This window comes from Rasamsonia emersonii (genome assembly GCF_000968595.1).
Source record: "Rasamsonia emersonii CBS 393.64 chromosome Unknown ctg1118621760407, whole genome shotgun sequence".
Lineage (NCBI taxonomy): Eukaryota > Fungi > Ascomycota > Eurotiomycetes > Eurotiales > Trichocomaceae > Rasamsonia > Rasamsonia emersonii.
In genome coordinates, this window is record NW_013563022.1 from 27877 (window position 1) to 46156 (window position 18280).

General features: G+C 50.1%; 4 protein-coding genes across 4 annotated transcripts; 2 read left to right on the forward strand and 2 right to left on the reverse strand.

Moving 5' to 3' along the window:
- Window positions 1-2288: 2288 nt before the first annotated feature.
- On the forward strand, window positions 2289-4748 carry T310_6424 (uncharacterized protein; the record flags this gene model as incomplete). Its single annotated transcript, XM_013470752.1, has 6 exons — window positions 2289-2600; window positions 2660-3091; window positions 3152-3343; window positions 3427-3951; window positions 4018-4309; window positions 4462-4748. The coding sequence occupies 6 exons, from the start codon at window positions 2289-2291 to the stop codon at window positions 4746-4748; spliced, it is 2040 nt and encodes a 679-aa protein (XP_013326206.1).
- Window positions 4749-5173: 425 nt separating this feature from the next.
- Window positions 5174-6874, reverse strand: T310_6425 (uncharacterized protein; the record flags this gene model as incomplete). The annotated part of the gene is made up of 3 exons (XM_013470753.1): window positions 5174-5667; window positions 5743-6481; window positions 6527-6874. 3 exons carry the CDS (start codon window positions 6872-6874, stop codon window positions 5174-5176), a joined length of 1581 nt encoding a protein of 526 aa, XP_013326207.1.
- A 1868-nt stretch (window positions 6875-8742) lies between these two features.
- Window positions 8743-12966, forward strand: T310_6426 (RNA binding effector protein Scp160; the record flags this gene model as incomplete). The annotated part of the gene is made up of 5 exons (XM_013470754.1): window positions 8743-9166; window positions 9238-9512; window positions 9567-10843; window positions 10902-11938; window positions 11990-12966. The coding sequence occupies 5 exons, from the start codon at window positions 8743-8745 to the stop codon at window positions 12964-12966; spliced, it is 3990 nt and encodes a 1329-aa protein (XP_013326208.1).
- Window positions 12967-13840: 874 nt separating this feature from the next.
- On the reverse strand, window positions 13841-18280 carry T310_6427 (uncharacterized protein; the record flags this gene model as incomplete). Its single annotated transcript, XM_013470755.1, has 9 exons — window positions 13841-14009; window positions 14080-15267; window positions 15333-15630; window positions 15688-15721; window positions 16103-16620; window positions 16920-16948; window positions 17159-17677; window positions 17750-17999; window positions 18055-18280. 9 exons carry the CDS (start codon window positions 18278-18280, stop codon window positions 13841-13843), a joined length of 3231 nt encoding a protein of 1076 aa, XP_013326209.1.

Consider the following 18280-nt stretch of genomic DNA (forward strand, 5'->3'; position numbering starts at 1 on the left):
TTTTGTACAGCTAGCCAGGACGGGAAATCGTTTTCATGAATAGAGGGGGATCTAATTCTGCACTATACCCAGTTTTTGTATAATGATTCCTTGTTGACAGCTCTGTGAGGACTGATTTTTTTCTATTGTTGATGTCTGGACTGTTGTGGATGGGATGGGATGAAACGAGATGGTCGGCAGACCTCATGTATACATGCCTTGTGTACGAGACCACGATTTGCAAATATCATGACTCACGGATCCCCAATGGACGATATACTCTGTCAGCCACTTAATAGGTAGCTACCTACCTAGGTAGCTAGGTTCTGGTAAATAGAACCCCTGCCTAGTCAAAGGAAAAGAAATTGCTCCAATGAGGCCTATTGTCTCTTTACCTTACCTTCCCCGACAGACAGGTCCTACGAGAAGCCAGCCTGCAGGTGATTAGAGCCCGTATTTAATCCCCTCATAGTAATATCAGGTATGATGGTGGCTGCTGCTTAGTTTCTGTGGTAAGGTAGCGGTATCTACCTCCTAACCTTAGGTCGCTGATTTGTTTAAGCCAGGCCGGCGTATATCGGTTTACCATGTATTTTATTTACACTTCGCTTCTATATCTACGTAGATCAACATAATGGCAGAGTGAGAAACCTCCTCAGAACCACAAATGTCATATCATGGCGCTCCAGAGGTCATCCAAGACCATCATTAGTGGAGGTATACCGTAGCCATTTCTCATCTGCGACCTCACCAGATGGTTGCATAAGGTTAAGGATTCCATCATGCAGGGGTCGATTTTTCTGCTTCTACCTTTCTCATCTAGCTCAGGCAGGACTGATAAAGAACTGCTAAATTCTTTGACTCTTTATCCTCTTTACACGGCATACAGCTGGTGATTTACTCATTTGTTTGCTACATGGTAAAAGCAACAACATACTCCGTAAAGGTTGCTGCTCTGACTCAAGAGAAAGCAAAAGCTCAGTAACCAATCAATCTAATAAATATACTAAAAGAGCATGGAAAGCTGAAAGTTCTGTTACTGACTGTACAGAGCAGGAAATTCTGGATAGCTTCCTGTCGTGGTTAGGTAACAAAGAAGATAAAAATAGATATGCTAATAATGCCTGTTTCCAAGGCAGGAACGGATTCGACCAGCGGCAAACACATTTACTCGATTGGTGCCGCCGTCACATGATAGGCGCTGGAGCGGTTTCTGACGTGCCTGAGTCTTTCACAGATCCAAGGGCATGTCGAGGCCAACTGCCTTTTGAAAACGCAGGCTTTTCTAGGTGCTGATACCACCCTCATTGCCTAGCACGGAGTATTCGAGAACTGTCTATGAGCTAGCTAATCGCAACGACCAAGGAACAGACTGTTCATTCCTCCTAAAGATACGCATATTGATCGCAATATTTGGACTGCTTTTATGAGAAAGCACCGATCTCACGGCGGGAGAGGCATTGCAGATGCGTATCTTTTGTGCGATATGTGGAGTACACATACCCGCGACATCTTCCAGGCCAGGAACGGCGCTGCCAACGTAGCAGCAGGAATGGAATCAAGAACTCCGAGCTGGTTAGTGCAATTGCTCAACTTTTTCCACTTTCTGACGCTTACTTTCGTTGTTCCTCCTTAGTACGGTTTGTAAAACCGAAAAGTACTGCAATTCTTACCGGGGTTGGGTATCTGAACTCGTTGGAGATACGTTATTGCGCCGCCACACCCAGAAAACTCTTACCGGGATGCAAATGCTAATCTGGACTCCTATGTACCCTTCTATGACTCAGAGGCTGAGGCTTGGACTTTTGTATTCCACTCAGAATGTTGGAATGTTTTGCGTGAGAGGATCTCTGATGATGCCAACAGCAACAGCTCTCTTGCAACGTCACTTATAAGATCCTGTATTCGACCCGGCCATGATTTTGGTGGTGCGGCGCAGTTTCAGAAACCTGTTGGAAACCCCTTGCAAAAGGCGATAAACGGTGGATTCTCTCATTTCGCAGTCAAGCCTTCCAGGTTTCTCACCGTGGATGATCTTCTTCATTGCCTGGAAAGCACAGATGTTCCCAAGAGCTCCAATGGAGAGAGCACCATTCGGTGTAGCCTCGTCCCTGACGCTTTCTCAAGACTACCTACTGGGGTGATTCACCTGTTGCTGTCGTGGCTCCCATGTGACGACATCCGGCACCTCCGCTTGGCATCCAAGTCCATCGCTTCAGTATCGAATTCTAATTCACTTCCCCAGTCATTCTGGCGAAGTCGCTTCTCACGCAACTTTGAAATGGGGTTTGCTCTACCTATCCTCACCGATGGTCATCAAGACTGGCGATCTCTTCGCAATTAAAAGCGTCACTCATGCACCGGCTTGTCATTCCCTAGGTTATATCACGTCAACTACTGAAAACGTCCTGCAAATTCCGACGGAGAAGACATTGGTTGGGTTGCAGTTAGCTACTACGGCCAATGGAATCGTCGGGGCAAGACTTATTCTGGAAGCTGGTTCTTCAACACGCGCCTCGCCATGGGTAGGAAATATTGGAGCAGGTGAACCGGATGTTGCATTTGGGATATTATCTCTGCCAGGAGGGTTATGTCCTCTTGACTTCGCTGCTAGTTTTGATGTAAGTGACGCTTCGGGTATATCTTGAGCTGGTCTGATCGTTTGCACAAGTTCTTCAAGATGATTTCGCTCGCAATCAACGAAATTGGGCTGCCTGATACATCTTACTGTGACTCGCAATTCTCAGAGGGAATGACTCCGCACGGCCTCGTTCCACAGCCGCTTTGGACGCCATGTTGCCCAAGGGAAACATCATTCATACCTGTGCCTGAGAATCTCGAGTGCCAGACCTTCAATCGTATTCTCAATATTAACTTCGGAGGAACCAGAGGCGAAAATTTGAAAAAGCTGACTCGAATTGTGGTGCACATGGAAAGCAGGACGGCCGCTTTCGTGGGTATCATGTTCGAGTTCGATGGGCAAACCCCCATACTATGTGGAAAACAAGGTCGCACGGAGGTTTCGTTCCTTATCAGTGGCCCTACTGGAGAGAGGATATCGGAAGTTATATACGAACAGACCTTAGCTCCCCTGGGTCTCCGGTCTCTTCGCGTCTGTCACCCTCGTCCTTTGAATTCGAGGCAACCGGAGGCACTGACATCACTGGTCTAGATTCAAACAAACTTAGGAAGAAGTGCCACTTTCGCACCCGATGAACTTCGAACAGAACGTTCTGGAGAACTTACCTCTATGATCTCATTTCCGTTGGTCGAGGAGCGAGATGATAGTGCTCTAAAGTATAGCAAGGGATCGCTGAGAGCTCCCGAAGGACAGATAATTACAGGGTTCACATCAGTACTGGAGGTTCGTGAAAGATTCTCAAATCTGTTTTGGCTTCACCATCTTCTCACGTCTTCGAAACACAGGCTAGGACTGGCGCCTTCCAGACATTTGGCTTGCAATGTAGCTTTGTGTCGGATTCCACGATACCAGGCGGCCAAGTCCAAAGCACTGCTAGTGACCCTACTCCTTCTGCTGCTGAGCTGTGCTTTTCGGTAGGATCCTATCTCATTGGTGGGGCTAGAACAAGGTGTATGGCCTACACGTATGCTTCGTTGAAGTCGGTCAAGCGCATTCGCTTCTCGTGCGGATCTTCAGCTCGCCCGCGGCAAGAGAATGAGATATCCGGGCTGTGGCTGGAGTATTTTGGACCACAGCCTCCAGCAATTATAGGCCAATGGATCTCGGAGATCGACTCCATGGAACTTGAGCCGCATGAAGAGATAGTGGAAATGGTCTTTGGAATATCAAAGACCGATTTCTCTTTCAACGAGAAATTCCATCTCGGTCGGGTAGTTCGCATTTCTCTCTTAACTTCTCGCATGCAATCAAAGCTTGTTCAGAACGTTAAGACACTCTCTGAAGATGGTTACATTGAGTTGAAATTCCGGACGAACAAAATGGAGAAGCTGGTGAGTAGCAGCTCATTATTCCAGTCACTACTGCTGATTTCACAATTTCCCCATTGAAACTTGCAGGATTCCCTTGTGTGGGCATTCAATGCTCTTTATGATCATCCTCGAATTCTTTCCCTACCGAGAACAGACCTGGATCGGGGACTATCCCTTTGGGATCCAAGATTCTATCTCAACGTGTTTCCGTGGATGGTTCCGGAGAAGATCATGTGGGATGATATCAATCTCCAGGGCGAGTCTGATCGAATCGCCACTATTGCGGCATATCGAAGTCCCGTTTATGGAGTTCAATGCATAACAGGCCTTGCATTCACGTACAAGTCAGGTGAAACTCGCATAATCGGTTATACGCAAGGTCAGCTCGGCCGCGAAGTATCGGTTGGAGATCATGACAAGATCGTCCTCTTGGAGTTGTTTTCGGGACGGTTTGGTCTTTTAGAAATTATTGTACATGATCAGCCCAATGCATAATATATATATGTTCAGTACAAAACTGACGTTATTCAGCTTCACTGGAGAGCCTCGAGGGTGGGCGCCGCCATAATACGGTGTCTTGTACATTGACCGGACAACCTACGGAGACACTGATGGATGGCGAACCTACCGTTCATCACTACCGGCTGGATTTCGCTGCTTCTCAATACAAAGAATACACCATTGAGCGCGGTACCGGCCGTCTGGAGACAAAATCAAGGGATCTTCCAAAGAAAGAAGTAGTTGGATTGTGGGGCTTCAATATGGGAGACGGCAGGCTTGTTCTAGGCGTCATATACTCAGACAAACGCCTGGAATAAATTTGCATGACCTGTGTAGCTAGCCAAAGTCGTGCTTAACATCGGTTTACAAATAGCGAAGATAGGGGAAGACAAGACCCCCTCCCTGGTGGGATTTTACCCTAATCCCACTTTTTTTTCTCTTTAAAAAACATGAGGATGATAGGTCCTATACTCTATCGGGTGCCGGTCTTCACGTAGTCGATTAAATGTTGCGGGGCGACGTTGTTGGAAGGTGTCTACTTTGTCGAAGTGGCCCCTAAAAACATATATGTACATATGTACTGAAGCACGCTCCAGCTAACTTACGGAAGATGGAGTTTTGCTGGAAGAGAGCAAAAAAAAAGAAATATCGAGGAAGGAAACCTGCAGTCTCATCTCGAATTATGCTTTTCTGCTTTGATACATACACATATTAAACTGGACTAATATAATAAATAAGCCCGCTACCGCCCAATGTACTTGAGCTCCAGCTTTCTCAATGGGGTATACGACACGATGGTAAACACCAAAGCCAGCTCGTTCCCGACATCGCCTCCATCGTCCCCAATCATCCGGGCGATGGCACCGGTATAGTACGTCTCGACCATGCCGACGATCCATCCGGCGGCACCGCACAGGAAAGCCGTCAGACCGGCCAGACCGATGGGCATTCGGGACGGGGTGTTCCACGCGTCCAGGTCGTAGTTGGCGAAGTTGCCGCCACGGAAGAGGTAGTGCTCTGTGAAGAGGATGACGAAGAACGAGGTGTTCCAGTAGCCCAGAAGGGAGAGGAAGTTGCTCAGCACCGCCAGCAGATGGTCTCGGCCCGCGAGGCCCAGGAGAAGAATGCAGATGAAGACGATGAGCGTCCAGATCGCGCGGGGTACCAGCTGGAACGGTTTTGCGAACAGTTGGGCCGAAATTGAGCCTGCGTAGATGGCGATACAGTTCATGCCAACTTTAGAAAACAGTTAGTCAACGTGGCGCAGCTGGAACAGGAAGATTTTCATAAAAGGGTAAAAAAAAAGCGTACTTCCAGACAGCACAAGCAGCACTAGGAGGAACTTTGAAAATCCATCCGGATAGATGATCACCCTGAGCAACTCGCCAATGCCATTCTCGTACGCATCGTTCCATTCCGGGTTGGTGGCCAGCGCAGAAGCAATACAGCAACCCAACAACATTCCAATGCAGGTGGGAATAGAGATACCGAGAAGCGTGTACATGAAGATCTTCACCTTGGGGGTATTGACGGGGTAGTGCACATAGAAGTCGGATACGATGGAGCACCACGAGGCGCTCGAGCCGTAGATGACGCTGATCAGGCTCAGGATCTGACCGGACTCGGTCATGCCGCTCACCGTGGGCGGCGCGCTCAGGTCCGCGCGATGCGCTGCCTCGCCGTAGATGATCATGAACACGATGAAGAACAGGATCCACGCGTATCGTTCATAGGCCAGCACGCCTTTCAAGCCGATGAAGCTGAAAACGAGGCTGACGCAGGCGACGATGATGACTCCGACAGCGCTGGATAGCTGGCCGTCTGACACCGCGCTCAGCGCCAGTCCTCCGGTGATGCAGCTGACTGATGCCCATCCGAGCTGCTCGACCACGTTGAGAGCGGCAATGATGGACGACGGGTAGAATCCCAGCGAGTATCGCGAGATGGCGACCTGGCGCAGGCCCGTCGGGGGACCCATAGTTGCACACCAAGCCTGAATGAAGACATACGGATTAACAGCCATCCAAATGACGCGCGCTGCCAAGTACAGCTATTAAAGAAAGAATGGGAGGGGGGGGAAAAGGATCGTGCGAACCGTGGTAGCACTCCCAAGCAGAGTCGCAAAGATGGTGATGGGGATGGTCTGTCCCAGCGACAATCCAAACTCATTCCCGAGGAAGCCAGTGCTGAAGCAGCTCAGGTTCATCGTCGCAGACGCCCACATGAAGCCCATGACCAGCGGGTTCGGCGGTTTGCGATCTTCGGGCAGGACGCGCTCAACCGTGTGGCTCTCGATGCCCATCTTGCGGTCCAGCAGTTCCTCATAGTACCGGAATCGCGCCCAGAAACCCTGGGGCTTCTGGATGGGCGGCTCCTCCCCAGCAGGCACCTCCTTCAGGGCTGCGTTGCCGCCCTTGTCGCTCTCCAGGTCGTGCGGCTCCATGCTGACAAGTGGATCGCTGGGCGGAGTGGATGATTAGATAGATAGATATATCGATCAACGACAGAAAACGGACGTGCAGGACATGCTTTTTAAATAAGTATTAATCACTCTTCTCCCCACTTTGTTCGGGCCATGACCCCGTGGCACGGGCCGTAAGCTTTTTAACTTCACGGCCATGCTGAGGATAGATAGACACACGACCTTCTTTTCTAGATCGGACGGCTCCCCCCGAACAGGCAGGCGATCAAGTGGGACGCAGAACGGGCGTTGATGATTGGGGTCTGATCGTGCATTGATAGGCTCGACCAGCGTATCATTTTCGTGTCTACTCCGGAGTAAGCTTAGGCGAAAAATTTTATCCGCTAATTAGGAGAGATAGGATTCGTATCTGATGTAGCATTTGTTGCCTCTTGCTGATAAGGTCGGCTTACTCCGTACAGTCCTGGCTCCTGTCTGTCAGTGCGCCAGAGCTACTACTATTATTACCTGCCTCGTATGGCGAGGGGGCAATAGCCAAGGCTGTCATCCAGGGACCAGCCTGCACCGCGGATTTCCGTCCATCTGGGAAGCCTTTTTTTCCATCCACGTGAGCGGTCTGACAGTCGGGGTGGCGCGCCTCTCGAATGTATTATTTCAAGGATTGGGAGAATCGCACTGGCCTTCAATGTGAGGAAAACTATCCTTGAGACGAAGAATAAAATGCTCTCAAGACTGAATACGGAGTAAGGGATGGAATTGCGTCTCGCGAATCACGCCAGCCTTTAGGCCCTCAAGCCATTACTCCGCGTTATTTTAGGATTTGCGGGGTTGAAGCGTGTCCGCTGGCAGAGGCCTCCAACGGTCGATGCCTTGGGTCTTCAATCCAGCTTCTTTTTTTTTCCTTTTCTCTCTCTTTGTTTTCTTTTTCTTTTCTTCTTTCACTTTGATGATTATGTAATATTGCATAGACCAATTCCAAAAAAAAATCAACTGGCACAGATGCTTCGCTGAAGAAGTGTTACGATTCTGAATATTCTGCGTAGGCGAAAAGACTAACAAAACAGAGAGAGAGAAAGAGAGAGCAGGAAAAAAGAGTTCAATCCGTCGTTCCTTTCCTGTCAGTATTTAAAATACTAAATGCGTTAGACTGTGTCAGACGACATTGTACTGAACTCAGGATAGACATTGGACATGATGTAACTTGAAACTGGACTGAACGACTGCAGCACAATTGCCGTCTGTACTCCGTATGGATAGACAGAATTCACAGAATTCATCTCTTGGACGTCAATCCAATTCAATCCTTCAATTTATCGGCTGCGGTCTCGACTGGCGCTAGGCGAGCGGCTGTCTTCCGCGCCAAGCCCCGGCTGCAACTCTCGAAACTGTCCTCTTCGGTTCCTCCACGCTGCTAATTATTACGATTGCTGCTGCTACTGCCACTGCTGTCTCCGTTCGCCTTCTCGACTTTCCTGGCTCTTCCCCCTTCCTCCCCTCTTCCCCGTTTTCCTCCACCGTTCTTTCTTCCTCCTCTTCTCCCCTCTGTCTGCTGCAAGCCCTGCCGCTGTGATGCATTGTCCAGCGTCCCTGAGCAGATAGCCCGTTAGCCTTCGTCGTCCAGTCTTCTCCGTTAGGTCCCCTGTTTTCTTGGTGAATCCTCCATCGTCTCTTGACGGTGGCATTGTTGTCTACGCATTATCGTTTTCCGATCGTTCGGGTTTAACGGTATGATTCAGACCCGTCGATGGCCCCGTAACGCCTTTGCTCGCATGCTGATCCACCTGCGCAGAACATCCTTCCCTACACCAATCGAGCGCCCTGAGGCTTGTTCGTTTTCGATTGTCCTGCGACAACCCTGTATCCTTCCTGTGACGGTTGAATCGATCATAATGGCGACTGATGCACACGGTTTGATTGTGAACGGCGGGCAGACGTCCTCGAAGTCGCCGGCGGCTCTTCTCTCCGAGCAGCACGCGCGCGATCAGGCCCATAAAGTGACAGTGGAAGATGTCCCCGATGAGGATGACATTCAACATCCTCCTCCGTCGTCGTCGGTGAAGTCCGCAGCGCCAGATGCTGGTGCCGGCTCCTCCAAAGATGCCACCCCCAACGCTGGATCCGCCCCTGAGCCGAAGACGACGAAAACCTCCAACACTCCGGCTTTTGATGTGCGGTCGGAGGAGTCGTTTCCAGCTCTGGGCAGTGGTCCCAAGTCGAAAGCGGCTGCCAATGTGCCCTCGGCCTGGGGTGCCAGAAAGCCGGGTGCTGCGTCGACCTCGACCAACGGGGTGTCCAGCGGTCCTCAGGCGTCAAGTACGTTCCCTCTGTCCACCCCCATTACAGCGCTTTTTAAATTCGACTGACAATGCCTGAATCTCACCCAGGCTCTCCTTCGAGCTTCGGTGCCTCTGACGGTCCCAAGATCATGTCCTTGCCTGGAAAACATGTCGAACAATTGCGACTCGCCCCGTCGCAGATGCTTCCTCCAAGTCAGCTCAAGAAGCCGATCCGGGATATCTTGAGGGACATCAGCAAGCGTTCCAAAGCCACTGTCGACATGCGGGGCGGCCCTAATGGCTCGGTCATCTTCGAGGGCAAGGGCTCCGTGGATGCGGTGAGACAAGCTCTCAAGGACGTCGCACAGCAGGTTGGATCCAAGGTAATGACTCCGCGTTGTGCCTGAATTTCGTCCACAGACAACTGATCTTTCTAGCAATCTGTCCGTGTCCCGATCCCTGCTTCGGCGCGACCACATATCATTGGCCGCCAAGGCGCCGTCGTGCAGGACATCCAACAGCGAACTGGCGCCCGCGTCCAGGTGCCCAGGGCCGACGATTCCGCTGCCGGTGAGGACGACGATGACAGCGCCACCATCGACGTGTTCATCGAAGGTGATGCCGTCGCCGCAGAGATGGCTCGTCGTGAGATTGAGTCCATCGTCAAAGAACGGGCATCGAATATAACCTTGCGGCTGAAGACCATTCCTCCAGAGTTCTTCCCCTTCATTGCGGGTGCCCACAACGCACATGTGAACGAGCTTGAGGAGCGGACCAAGGCGCAGATTAGGGTGCCACGTTACGACACCTGGACGAAACAGCCACCGCCCCAAGAGGCCGACGTCGGTCAGATCCGATTTGTCCCGCACCCAGAGAGACACATTCATATTTCGGGAGAGCGTGCTGCTGCGCAGGAGGCTCGCGCTGAAATTGAACGACGTGCTGCCGAACTGCAGCGCCAGCTGACCCTGCGACAATTGGCAATCAACCGTGGCCAGCACCAGTTCATCCTGGGCGATAGTGATACCGCCCTGCACGACTTCCTCGCGGAGACCGGCTGTTCCATCATCCTGCCTCCGCCCGACGAGGACAGTGAATTCCTGACCATCACAGGACCGCCTGAACACATTGAAGCCGGCGTCAACCGTGCCATGGAACTTGCGACCAGCATGCAGATGGCGAGTATCGACTTGTCTCGACAGCATCCTGCTGCGCACGCTAGGGCCCTTACTTCTTATCTTCAACAGCGTCAAGTCATCAAAGAGTTGGAGAATCTGTACGATGCTCGCATCGTGCTACCCCAGACTTCTGAAGGCCCCGTCACCTGGGAAGTCTACTCCAGAGATGGAAAGAACACCATCCGGGCACGCTCCGATATCATGAACCTGATCCAGGCCCACCCTCCCGCAAGGATACGCTCCCTTCAGGTCGACCCGTACTTCCATCCATACCTCCGTTCCCGAAGTCGTGCCCAGCTGAAGGACGACTTTGGTGTCCATCTCATTGTTCCGGACGACATCGACAGCCCAGAAGTTGTTCTAGTCTACGAAGGACCATCGCAGGCCGGTGCCGAATATCAGGTCCCAAGGCACAGACCGTCAAGTGAGGAGATTGCGGCTTTCGAACGAGCTCTCCAGGCCGCGCAGGAATCCCTCCTGAAGACATTGGGAGATCAGAAGGACATTGTGTCGAGATCAGTCAGCATTCCTGCAAAGTATGTCGAATTCTCTTTGTGTGTCGCCCAGACGACGAAGCTAATCATGGTCATTTAGGTACAATGAGAAGGTTCGCAAGTACATTGCACGCGAACAGCAGGCTGACGTGGATCGTATCCCTGTCCGTGCCATCGTTAGAGAGCCTGAGGGCCGCAATGGTCCAGTTTCCTCCCAGAAGTCCAAAGCAGCGGCTGCTCTGCCGAGCGAGGTTGCTTTGCGAGGGCGCTCTGGTGACGTGGACGAGCTCGAGTCCAAGATCCTTGCCTTTGTCGAACAACAGGAGAAGGATGACCTCGAACGGGGCTATACTACCAGCTTCGACTATCCCCAGAAATTTGCCAACGTCCTCATCGGGAAACGCGGAGAGAATATCAACAAGTTGCGCGAGGAATTCGACGTTGACATCAAGGTCGACAATGGCAAGGTCGAAGTCAAGGGACCCAAGGCAAAGGCGGATGCCGCGAAAGCCAGGATCGTTGCACTGGGCAAGAAACTCGCCGATGAAACGACCCACGTTCTCAAGATTCCCGCCAAATATCACCGTGATCTGATCGGTCAGAAGGGCAGCCAGGTGAACCGACTACAGGACCGTTACAATGTCCGTGTCCAATTCCCTCGTGCTGCAGTGTCAACACCCGCCAATGATGACCAGTCTGTCGCGGATACCGCAAGCGAGGTTGGTGGTGGTCGGCCTGGTCGACCCAACCAAGCTCCTGATGAAGTAATTATCAAAGGTCCCAGCAAGGGCGCCGACGCTGCCAGAGACGAAATCCTCAGCTTGCTTCAATGGATTATTGACCACTCACATACAGCTTCTGTCTCTGTTGCGCAAAGCCAGATCCCCTCGTTGATCGGTCAACGTGGCCGTGAAATGGACAAGCTCCGGGCTGACACTGGAGCGCAAATCGACGTCCCCAGCGCCCAAGACGCACCGGATGCTTCTGGACGCGTTGAGATCAAGATCAAGGGAACCAAGAAACAAGTTGATGAGGCCCAGAAGATTCTCGAGCAGCGGGCGAGGGAATTCGACGCGATTGTCACCAGGACCATCGAGGTGGACAAGAAGCATCACAAGGCGTTGATCGGCGGTGGTGGTAAGTGGACGTTGACCGGACAAGTAACAGTAATATGCTAATCTGAATTAGGTGCCAATATCCGCAAAATCATCATCGAGGCGGGTGGTCCTGACGATGGCAGCGCTGCCCGCATGGTGAAATTCCCGCGTCCTGATAGCAATGAAACGACAATCAAACTCGAGGGGAATGGCGCCGTCGTTGACAAAATCATCGCTGCGATCGAGGCTTTCGTCAAGGAGCGAGAGGATCAGGTCACGGCCACGCTGGACGTGCCCCAGTCGCAACACCGCCTGCTTATCGGACGCGGCGGGGAGACGAGACGTAACCTGGAATCGCAGTTCAACATCACCGTCGATATTCCCAAGCAAGGGTCTGGTCGCACTGATGTCAAGCTCAAGGGACCCAGCAGTGCCGTTGAGGAGGCTAAAGCGCACATCCTTGCCCTGCTCAAAGAGCAGCAAGGCGAGACTGTTGAGGTGCCAAGGCATCTGCACCATGTCATTTCAGACAATGGCTCTTTCTTCCGCCGCCTGCGCAACGACTACCAGGTGACTGTGGACCATGCTGGCCAACAGGTTCCGCCCAAGCCTAGCCCAGTCGACTTGCGCAACGGGCCCAACGGAGCTGCCTCGCTGCCGTTGATTACGGATGATCCGGCCGCAGCGGCGGATGCCCATTCCTGGAAGGTGGTCGACAACACTCCTGCGCCCAGCGATTCTTCGGCCACGATTCCATGGGTCCTTTCTGGTGCGTCGGAGAACGTCAGTAAAGCGAAGGCGGCCTTGGAAAAGGCTATCGAGGCGGCATCGCAGCAGGCGGCGACTGGGTACCTGATCCTGCCTGATCCGAAGACGTATCGGTTCGTGGTTGGTCAAGGCGGGAGCCAGATCAACGCCATCAGGAAGAAGACGGGCTGCCGGATCAACGTGCCAAAGAGCCAAGCTCGGGGCGAAGCGATTGAGATCAAGGGGACCAAGGAGGGCGTGGAGGAAGCCAAGAACATGATTCTGGAAGCTGTGCGAGCAGGGTTGAACGGGTCGCGATAAAGACGGTTATATAACAAACACATAGCACATAGCACGAAGGGGGATGGAGCCATGACCATGACCAGAGCAAAAAAAAAGCAAGATCTTCCTTTTGCTTTCATCACATCAATCAGATCTCATCTGTCATATGGACACAGCACACAAAAATTTTCCCCCAAAGGTATTAGTATTTATTTATTTATTTTATCATATTATCATGGTTTCATATAACGGTGGCGAACGTGAGCAAGCAGGCCTAACCTCTCGATAGCTATCTGTTCTGTCAATTTGTCTTGTCTACATATGATTCCTTGTAACTCCTTTTTTTTTATTGTCATCTTATTTTTCATGTTCAATAGTATTTATTTATCTATCAATTTATCTATAGCCATTATTGCCATGTTTGCGAGTCATGTGATGCTTTGGTGCTTATTTGAGTATCAATCAGATCATCTTATTTTGCACAGGGTTTCTTTCCTAGGAAGGTGGTTTGTAGTGGTGAGCGCGATATTTCCGACAATATGTGGCAAAAAAAAAAGGATATGTATTTTTCCCCCTTTCGATAAACATTACAAATAGAAGTTATTTACCTGATAAACTGCTGCCGAAATGCGTGGTCTTTGACGCCGGTTTTCGTGGCCTTTGCACATCGTCCTCCACAATACTCGCCACCACAGCACCTGTCACTATCATCTTGGGTTGCTTTTCTTTTGTTTATTGGACTAGCGTCTGACAATTCTGTGGCTATGGTAATCACTGTCAACATTAAGTTAGGTTTCTAAGTGGTTTTTCATCATAAGACCCAGATGAATGAGAGATGTCCATTTTTCGTTAACATTATGTATATGCATATACAAACAAACAAATCCATTACTGCAGCAAAGCTAAAATGTGGCTAAGTCTCAATAGACCCAACATCAGATGCCTTATCCTGAATAGCACCATGCTCCATCAATAGCTGTATTATGTCTTTATCTCCTTTTTCCTCCGCAGCTTCTAAAGCAGTCTTGAAACGACCACCTGAGAATTTGGCACTGAAATCGGCTCCAGCACTTAAGTAGCAGCTGAATAATGTCTTTATTACCTGAGCACACTGCTGTTATTAGGGCATTGCCATGGGGTTGGTCGTCGAACCGTAAATTGACATCTGCGCCAGCATCCAGAAGGAGCTGCATAACATGCTTAATGGATTTATCTTCTGGCCGTAATTTGTCTGCTGCTGCGGATGCTGCTGCTGCTGCTGCTGCTAGGGCACTGCCATAATACCCACAAGACAGCTGTTGATTTACATCTGCCCCTGCATCCAGGAGCAACATGACAATATCTTGATTCCCGTGGTAAGATGCTGCTGCTAGGGCACTACCAAACTTCCCACCAATCACTTTCTGGTTAACATCTGCTCCAAGAGTAAGTAATCTATGTATAAGTCGAACATTCTCACTCTGGCAGGCAAGTGCCAATAACGTCTCGCCGTCTTCGTTGACTTGGTCAGGGGTTATGCTTCCAGATTGCAACCACCTGAAAAGAATGTGGTTGAGACCAAATCGGCATATCGCCAGCAAGACGTTGGAAGAAGGTCTCAGTTGATCAAAACCAGAAGGCTGAACCATGGTCTTGCCTCTGCAGAATTCATACCAGCGCATATAGCCTGGACCACTCTTGTCCATGGAGCCAAGGAATTTATCTAAAATAATGGAGAGCTGGTCGTCCGTGGAAGTGTCACCTTGACAGCGTATGTGCGAAGGCCAGTATTTTGCTGCATATGGCACGAATTCTGGGATTGGACCGCAAAACCGAAAGCTTGCACTTGGGCTTGAATCACGGTCTGAATCTGACCCTGGCTTCTCTTTGCTGTGTATCCCTTCCCAATTGTCAGGATTATTAAATACCGACAAGCAGACCTTCGCAAGATCAGCATGAACCTTTTCAGGGACCCAATGATGCTCTTCTAAATATTCGCGGACTGATATATGTGCGAAACGACAAATCCCCGTCTCCGGATCCAGGACCAAAAGATTATAACAGGCATCGAGGACAAAATGGATATCCATGTATGGCTTGATAGTTGTTGTCTCGTCTTCAGGATCCTGGCATACAGCAGCAACAAGAATATCTGCTTCAAGAGGCTCTCTGCAGTATGTGACCCATTGAAAAGCACGAATTGCGATTTTGCCCTTAATTCCTTTGGATCTTCTAATTTTGTCGTATATTTCATCATAGGCAGCTCTTAGGTCATCGGGTAACCGCCCTAAGCGGTCGCGGATATCACTCTCTAGTTCTAAGGAGAGTATTTCGGCAATTTGCAGAGCGGCCCATTGAAACCTTAATTTAATCCAGTAATGAGTAAAGGAAATGTGAGAAAGGAAAGTCATGTTGTAAATACTTACATCCCCTGGCTTTTCTTTAGGAGTACCTCCATGATTTCGGATTTCAAACTCTCAGAGATGGGATACCTCCGATCCTTTTCATTTTGACTGATCTTCTCTGCAACAAATCTCGCTATATCATCCTGATTGTTAGTTGCATCATCAATGCTAATGTTTGCCTCCCTTTTAAGTTGGCGCATGATATTGCTGTCCCGTCGGCTAGAAATTAATATCTTTAAGTTCCTGGACTGCTCAATGAGGTGATTAAAACAGTAAAATAGGCTCATTCGAGAGCGTTCCTCGCACTCATGCAGAGCATCTAGAACCAAGGTTGTTTTTGGATATGTAGAAATTAATTCAAGGAGGAGCACCTCACACTCATCAAGACTCAATTCCTTTGAAAATCCCATCTGCCACCTCTTGTTATAAATTTTGAGAAGAGAACTATGAATTGCCTTCTCATCATTTGAAACAGAAAATTGCTTGATAAAACTGCGGAGAATCTCCTCTGGCTTTCGATGAGACTCCTCGTTATGATTGCAGTAGAAGTATGCCAATATTTGGTCATGAGAATTGTTGAGATCATCGATAACTTGAGAAACAAGTTTTGTTTTCCCAGCGCCCACTATTCCAATATCAATTGGGTTAGTGAAGGAACTTACAGATTCCATGTAGCCATAGCATCATTGAACCTTCAGATTATTGCCACTCTTAGAATTGGCTGTGCTGGAAAAGCCACCTCCCAGTGTCCTTGGTCCGTCCTTCCCTTGCAATCTGGTGGTGATACTTACTGGAATCTTTGATATCCACATGAGGATATTATGCCTCTTTGTGTCATCCATGAACTGCCAGATGTCATGGACTTTGTCATCTATGTTCTGGATTCTGTCCTCCAAATTATGCAGCCGGTTAAGGTCTTTGAGTATGTCTTTTAGAGCCTTATATTGCTCGATAGAGATTGCATGCTCATTTGTTTTGCTGTAGAGACGGTCATAATTTTGAGCTTCGATGTCAACGCGTTCTATATGCCTTTGGAAACGAATGTCATATTCATAGATAGAGTCAAGAGACCAGAGGGCTTTGAAGGCCCTGGTGAGGATATTCTGTTCATAGGTTCGGATTGCAATGGCTAAGAATTCGAGAATGAGGACATAGAGATCGGTAAGGGCGGATTCAAAATGTCTGTATGCCTCCTCTATGGTCGGGTCATATGGATAGAGAAGTTCGTAGACCCTGCATCGGTCGATGAGGTAGAGAATCTTGTCCAGCCCGACTAGGAGAGAGCCTATCATGCCACGCTCGGAAGTAGCTGCCCATCAGGCGTATGCAGAATTGACGAATATATTCTCTAAATAGACAGACAGAGCAAGAAAAAGAGGAATAATCATTAATATCACGCCATGCCATGCCATGTCATGTCATTCAGATTAAAAATTAGCTAGCTACCCAAATAGAGAAACAAGTATTGAAATAGCAAAGGGAAAAAAAAGGAAAAAAAAGGATCAAGAAGGAAAGCTAGAGGAATCTGACAGAACGTAATTCGAATTAACTCCCAATTTCCCCGATTTATCATTCTCTTCCGATAGAGGGGGATCCATCCAGCCATACATATATCATACATAGATGTACATATATAGCTTGAATTTCATTTACATCCGTCACCAAGCGAACCCTCCGATCTCCAGATTATATTTTCCTGTCATGTGTCGTGTATCCATCCATCCACTCATTATAGTATATCCATGTTAGCCATTGTCAAAGAAAAAAAGATCATGTGCAGCAGCAAAGGCATAACCGCCAGATCCAGCAGTGATGATAGCTATATCCACGTCTCAGTCTCTCCTCACAGGAGGAAGAGGAGGAGAGGGAGGAGGAATGGGAGCCAGATGCCTATGTCTATTGTGCCTCTTGTTTTTGGAGCGGACCCGACTGCGATTGCTGTTGGGCTGCTTCCAGCTGCACCTCCGGCGTGAAGAACCGCGGACGATGTTGCCGCGATGGTGACTGAACCGCTAGTCGGCGTCGATTCTGCGTTCGCGACGCTGCTGCTGGCGGACGCCTGGAGGCTGGATTTCATGGAGGAGAAGCTGGAGTCTGCGTCGAACGAGTCCGTCGCGGAGACGGAGACGCTCGAGCTGGCCGTCGTCGGGGACGAGGTCAGAGATACCGTCTGGCTGGTCGACGTGGCGTCGATGGAGATGTACACCCTGATGTACCAGTACACGTAGTACGTATATGTGATTTCGGTGTAGTAGACGCTTTGATAAAAGGAGGGAGATGATGTAGCGGCCCCCGGTGAAGCAGGAGCGGCAGTAGTTTCGAATGAAGGAGACGCAGGAGCAGTAGGAGGAGGGTTGGATGAGCCACTACAGTCCGGATCGTCACAGCAACCACGCTGGCCTCCGACGGTGGCGCAGTACTATCCCTTCGGGCAGTACCCGCCGTCGTTGCAGCACTGTGCCCCCGGGGGTGCGCATCCGCTCGTATTGGGGCAGCACAGGTATCCCGGATCGCAGTAGTGGTTGCCCTTGCAGCAGGTGGCTCCCCGGGGAGCGCAACCGTTAGGACAGCATTCCTGCCCGTTGTCGCAGACGCCACCGCCATTGCAGCAGGTGTCGGTAGCCTTGACAATGCAGGCCCCGTCGTCACAACACGCGTCGGCGGGTTCTTCACAACAGCGGCCGGAGGCTGGAGAGTAATGCCACTCAGTAAAGTCAACATGATAGAATGGTTTGATACACACTAGGACAGAGGCTGGTGCCCGACGGGCAGTACTGCTCATTCCGAGAGAACAACAATCCCGAGACATCTATGCTGCTGTTCCTTGACAAATATGACAAGACTGGCCATAGTGGCTGGTTCTGACGTGCTTGGAAACCAGGTGCTGGACTGTCTTCTGCGGTGGCCGAGGAGAGGCTGATCAGGATAACGACAGCCGCTAGCAAGCTTTTGACAGTGAGAAACGCCAT